Source organism: Adiantum capillus-veneris, chromosome 3 (genome assembly GCF_014529385.1).
Source record: "Adiantum capillus-veneris isolate H3 chromosome 3, ASM1452938v2, whole genome shotgun sequence".
Lineage (NCBI taxonomy): Eukaryota > Viridiplantae > Streptophyta > Polypodiopsida > Polypodiales > Pteridaceae > Adiantum > Adiantum capillus-veneris.
In genome coordinates, this window is record NC_140933.1 from 143,674,189 (window position 1) to 143,680,163 (window position 5,975).

The window sequence follows — 5,975 nt, forward strand, 5'->3', positions numbered from 1 at the left end:
GAGTCGTGCGAGCTTGGGTTCCTTGAACCATGCCAGTTGGGGCTCCTTGAGCCGTCTGTGAATTCATAAATTTCATTAGTAGCTCAGGAAGGTTTGTAAAGAGAAAAGAGAAATGCAAGTTATCTTCCAAAATTCCTTTTTCTTCAAGAAAGTAAGCTTTTCCCCTTTCCCGAAAATAGTTCTGATACCACTGAAAGGAGGAGAGTAATGTTGTGTGCTAGTCTCCACCCAGCCATGCTATCTTATAGCCTTCCCCTAGCGTACACACTGTCCGGCCGTGCCGGTGGCCTTTTCCGTAGGACTCGTGTTCTTACATATGGCTCGTCTTTCTTCCCTAGTGCAATCGCTAACATTACATCTTTGAAGTTTGGATCCGTAGCATACTCATCTATCATTGAGAATAGGTCATTTTGTGTCGTGAAAGAGCTTCAATTACTTCGTTGTGCTTACCAGCTAGTTATGTGAGCAATATGAAAATTTAACTATGAAAGAGAATTCGCCCACCTCATTTGCTTGTCACTTAATTTTGTTTGCGTCATAAAGTACTTAAGACGTTTGATGATCTTTGCACAAAATAAATGGAGTGCCATAAGATAATGCTTCCATGCACCTAAGGCATGTAAAATAGCTAGTGGCTCTTTTTTGTATATGCTTAGATTCTTTTCTTGGTCATTCAATCTCCTGCTTTCATATGCTATGGCATGCCCTTCTTGAAGTAGCACAATCCCAAAGGCAGTGTCTACAAGCATCACATTGGACTTCAAAAGGGTATGAGAGGCCCGATAATATTAATATAGATTGATACATAATGTTTGATTTAAGGTTTTCAAAAGATTCATTTTGTTTTGCAATCCATACAAATTTTATATTCTTTTTAGTTAAATCATACAATAGTCCTGCTATGAGTGAGAATTTTTGTCAGAGAATTTAATATTTTTTTTCTATCACAACGGAAATAGATTATGACAGAGAAATAGTAGAGAAGATTTTTAATCAACTTTCAATGAGTGTCGGCTAACTCCCTGCTTCACTAAAGGCTTGTTATAGAAAGCTTAAAATGAGCCTTGGTGGGTCATTATATTGCCCTTTCGTGTTGAAGATACTTACTTACCCACAAAGGCTGCAAGGTGGGTTTGCTCATTTTTGTTTTGCCTGTACATTTCTTGGTGTGACTGTTTAAAAACCAACACGCAAGCAAGAGCGCGGGGTTTCCATAGCTGGTTTGCCTGGGAGCTACAAGCGTCTATGCAGGTACAAGGAAGCGATCTGATTTGAAAATTCCTAAGTGGGCGTAAGCTCGTAAGAAGAGTAATACTGAGTTTTCCCATACTGGGGGACACGTCTTAGATTTAGGTTTACGTTTTATTTCGGCAGGGTTTTAGGGCTAGGCTCTACGTCATTGCCCAGAAGCCAGAATGGGTAAAGACTGCAAATTTTCTTGCAAAGTGTGCTGTCTTCATTCCTTCATACAAAGAAGGCTATCGTCCCTGCTCTTTTATTGGAGTTGTCATTATATAATGGCAGCTAGAAATCACTCTTTTTCTGATTGAATGATGCAGTTGGAAGTTTACAAATAAGCACCTCTTTGCTGCACTGATGACGTTTTGGCCGTTCTCTCCATGACAACCGGGTTTTGCTCAGCTTAAGTAATGGCTAAGTCTGCCCTATATTCAAGAACCTTTGTATAAGTATGTGCTCGTCTTTATTTTGGGAGCAGAGATGTAGCATGTGGATGTCTAACATGAGTTTGGAGAGCTCACTTTCTTTCAAATAGGTGTTGGGCAGCTCTGTGATTGACAGAAATATGGGCATGGCCTTGTACTTCACACATAAAACTAATTTGCGGAGGAATGTGCCATTTTTTATCGGTTTACTCCTTGTAACTCATTTGACTACACAGATCCTTGTCCTGCACATTGATACACTGCTAAGCAGTCTCGCAATGGCATGGTTGTAGTTTGTTCAGAAGTTCTACATGTGGCTCCTTGGAGGTGTTTGTGGTAGCTTTAAGTGCTTTCTTTTTATGTAAGAGTACTACTGTACTCCCTCTACACTTCCCTATCTGCCTCCAACAAAGCTCTGATCATGGTTGTCGATGCCAAGGTTGCGCATAATGCAGATTTATAAGGCAGTTGCTTGAAGATTTTATTAGCTTTTGAGCTGTTTGGGTGTGGGTTATGTGTGTTTTAGCTGTTTTAGAAGAGGTAGGAATCTACATATACATCTCTGCTCTTGACATTTATCATGAAAGTGGTAACAGCTTACTGATCATTTGCTTTCTCTCTGTTTTTATGACTTCAGTTTGAGAGCACGCTCAAGTGAGTAGGTGAAGACGCCGCAATCAAGATTTTCACAAGTATTCTGGCTGATGACTAGCCACTCAAAAAAAGAGGATCACTTGCAAGGATGCTATGATCAAGGGTTTTATGATCTTTTGGTTGTTGCCAAGAATCCTTTTTGTGTGAATCAAAACATTTTTGACAGTGCGTGCGTTGGAGGAGATGGAGTACCAGCCACTCCTGAGAAGGAGATAATGGCTAATCAAGCTCCTCTTGAAAGCCCATCTTTAGACAATGCTCCCTCAACAGCAGGTAGATGTTGCCTGATTGTTTTATATGTGAATGAGGGATTGATAGCCATATGTTTTGTTGTATATATTTGAAATCCCTCCTCAGCTTGAGACTGGCGGTTTATTATAGTATTAATCCTAGGGAATTGTGTTTTTGAGGCACCTTTAGAGTGAAGATAAATGCAAGGCCGAGTAATTGTTTCCAATCAAATTTTGGTATATTTTGTTTCTAAGGTTGTATTGAAGGTAAGATCATTGGTGCATTGTTAATTAAAGCATTATTTAATCAAAGGAAATGGAAAAATTTTCTGCTTTTCTGATGCTTTTTGGAATTGCAGATGTATGTGAAGCTGGTCAGTTCATGAATGGGCAATTCAACATGGTTCAATATGGAGAAAAGTCTACAGGCACGAAAGTAGGGGCAGCGAGAAAACGGAAAAGGCAGCCTGCAGATGTGCCAAGTGAAGAGGGAGGTGAATTCAAGTCTCATCTTTTCTCCATGCTTCAAACCAGTAGTGCGGTACTCACAGCTCACGTAGAGTCTCAAAATGTCAATAGCCGGTTGGATAGAGAGCAGCGGAAGGAACAAATGGAAAGCCTAGTGGGTGTTTTGAACAAACTTGCAGATTCGTTGGGGAAGATTGCAGAGCGACTTTAGGAGAGGGATTTTACTCATAGTAAGCTTATACTAATTCATGATCATGATTGAGCTCCCACAGGTAGAGCCTTCCTTGTTCTTAAGGACGATCTTGTTATATATCGGTGAGTTGAATGCCCCATCCTGTTTATGTTCTTTTTGGGTTCTCACAAAGTTAGTGGCACAAAGTGTTATCCGTTATCCAGTCGGATCATCTTTTCTAAATCATGCCACAACCCCTTTTGTTCATGTGCCAATTTACCTACCATATACTCATAATCCGCTATTTATGTGCCGTGACCTTTAAACAATTTGCATCAAACAGTCATTTCCAATCACAAAACGGTATTCCTTAGGTAAGCTTATCACGCTGTTAATAGCTTCTAAGCTTCTTATGCCTGCCAAGGTGGATGCACAGCTACCAAGTAGCCTCTGATGTAAAGGAATTTATAATGAAGGTAGGTGGGTTGCAATGGCATAGGCCTCAATCAAGTGATTTAAAAGGGTTTTGGGTACTTATTGAGTTGCTGTGTTGTCGTTGGGGTGCATGTGACTAGAGATTTTCTTTTGTCCCTTTTGTGTTGTAGATTTTACTTAGTCCTTGTAATTGCCCCCGGGCAAAAGGATTGGGCTCGTTGAATGACGTCAGAACAAAATGGTTGGCAATGACTTATCGTTATTATTTTACCTCCTATTTGGATGGGATGGGGCTCTACACTTTGTATCTTTGATTTTGCTTACAATGGATCTTGCCTGACTAGCATTGAACTTGTGCCAATGGAAGCTAGCCTAAATTTGGTCACTCTTCTTGTTAAATCACCTGTTTTCTTTGGTTTCAAATTCATGAAGATGATTGATTATTCTGGACCACACTGAGGAGTGCCGTGTGATAACTTGAGAATTGAAGTTATATCAGAGTAGTTTGTTGGTGGACGAAGATAACGTTGGAGAGTAACAAACTAAAATTATTAAAGACATAAGAAGCTTACAAAGAAGGGATGGCTTTGGCACTGTGTACTTGTTTGTCTTTCATCATGTTTGTCTGTGCTTGTAGATCCATGGTTTCATACTTCTAGGACCTTCAGAGGATGCCAAACTTTACTGAACTGGTTTGATTAATATGTTGGTGAGATAGAAAATTTGAGCCTATTTCAATGGTTCAATTATCAACTGCTATTTTGTTTCAATTCGTAGAGTTGGCCACCACTAAGCATTTATATTAGAGTGTTAAGCACTTGTAAAGGTGCAAGTAAACAAACTTTTCTCTATACAACAAACCATTTGGATACGTAAGGTCAGAGCTTCACCATTGAAAGGTAGGATTATGAGTCAAGTAGATGTAACTCGGTCATAATATCCCTAGCACATTAGAGCTTTGATGTTGAAAGGTATGATTTTGAGTCCAGCAAACTTCACAGGTAGCTCTGTCATAAAATCCACAATGACAATAGTGACTTCCTTGGTTGGACAAGACGGAGATTCTTTCATAATGTAGTTACTTGCAAGCTTTGTTGTTATTGGAGAAACCTTATGGTTGCGTGCTTGAAAGAAAGGATGTCCTAAAGTTTAGCTATCGATAACAAGGGAGGTATCTTGTTTGCTGAAATCTTGCAATGGAATTTGGAAGATCCCAATTATCAAGGATGGAGAGTATCTTCTATAACTATCAAGGACATGTGACACTAGAGGATGGAATCTCCCATGTGAAGCTTCCAACTAACGGTCTTTCTACCAAGGAGGGGAGAGCTCTCGTGAGATTGCATTTACTCACTATTGATGTAAGCTCATGGTAGAAAAATCTTGAATGCTAGATAGATATGGGCTTGGGTGTTATTGTGGTTGCTCCTAAATGCTACCCTTGTTGCCATGAGTTAATTCAATCCTTGTGTCCAATATCCATGTTTTACTCTATCTACACCCCTTGAGTCTCATGCTTTGAATCCTTCCTTTTGCTCCACACCCCCAATATCTTGTTTTCCTCCATCTATATATCTCTCCTCTTCTCTTACTCAACCCCCTTTCACATGCCAAGTGGGGTAAAGGTGGAATGCCTCTTACCTCGGTTAGATGAGCCAGAGACGTCTGTTGATTGTCGATCACTTGTACCCAGCTTATTCTTTAATAATTAGAAGAATAAGGGGTTCTCTCATGTATTGTGGTGAGTTGGTTCACCCACATCTTGTGCTCTCTCTTTTTCTCCTTTCTCCTCTCTGCACACGCACCGTATTTGTGCACTCTTCAATTGATATCAAAACTACGGCTTGGCGATGGTGGAGAGTGCGATGAAGTTGCAATTTTTTTAGCATTGTTTTGTAGTAGAGATTTGATCGATTAAAAAGACGTTTTCCACCTTGGTTCTTGCGCACATCATCGGAAACAACGTCGTCTACAACTTTTCAATTGAAAGCTCTGTCAAATTCTACACGGATTTTGTTGTATGTTTGATAAATCGCCTCTGCAGGTCGAGGGTAGATAGTTGTAGATATTTTATAGATTTGTTTTGACTCGTAAAAACAACTCATTTTATGCCCATTTTTGCAATTCATGATCGTTTTTCTTCGATCTATGACTTCAGAAACTTTGCTGAAGGAAGTTTCTACAAATTCTAATTGGTTTTAGAGATGTTGATTAATCGGTTGCACGGTGTTTGGGAAGTTGTAAATTGATATGCATACCATGTATGCCTATTGCGGTGATTAAGAGTGCTTTTAGCTAATTTTCTACATTCATAGAGCGCGGATTGAACTTGGTGTTTCGTTTGTTTTGTGC

General features: G+C 39.7%; 1 protein-coding gene across 4 annotated transcripts; it reads left to right on the top strand.

The window, feature by feature from the left end:
- The first annotated feature begins 1,027 nt into the window (after nucleotides 1–1,027).
- Nucleotides 1,028–3,682, top strand: LOC147461848 (trihelix transcription factor ASR3-like). 4 transcript variants are annotated; one of them, XM_086509316.1, is made up of 5 exons: nucleotides 1,151–1,251; nucleotides 1,375–1,419; nucleotides 1,560–1,646; nucleotides 2,302–2,591; nucleotides 2,908–3,682. In XM_086509316.1, exons 4-5 carry the CDS (start codon nucleotides 2,369–2,371, stop codon nucleotides 3,225–3,227), a joined length of 543 nt encoding a protein of 180 aa, XP_086365442.1. In that variant the 5' UTR covers nucleotides 1,151–1,251; nucleotides 1,375–1,419; nucleotides 1,560–1,646; nucleotides 2,302–2,368; the 3' UTR covers nucleotides 3,228–3,682. The 4 variants fall into 4 exon arrangements, with proteins under 4 accessions (XP_086365445.1, XP_086365441.1, XP_086365444.1 ...); XM_086509318.1 differs by lacking the exon at nucleotides 1,375–1,419 and having other exon boundaries at nucleotides 1,140–1,251; XM_086509319.1 differs by lacking the exons at nucleotides 1,151–1,251; nucleotides 1,375–1,419; nucleotides 1,560–1,646 and adding an exon at nucleotides 1,028–1,127.
- Nucleotides 3,683–5,975: the final 2,293 nt, after the last annotated feature.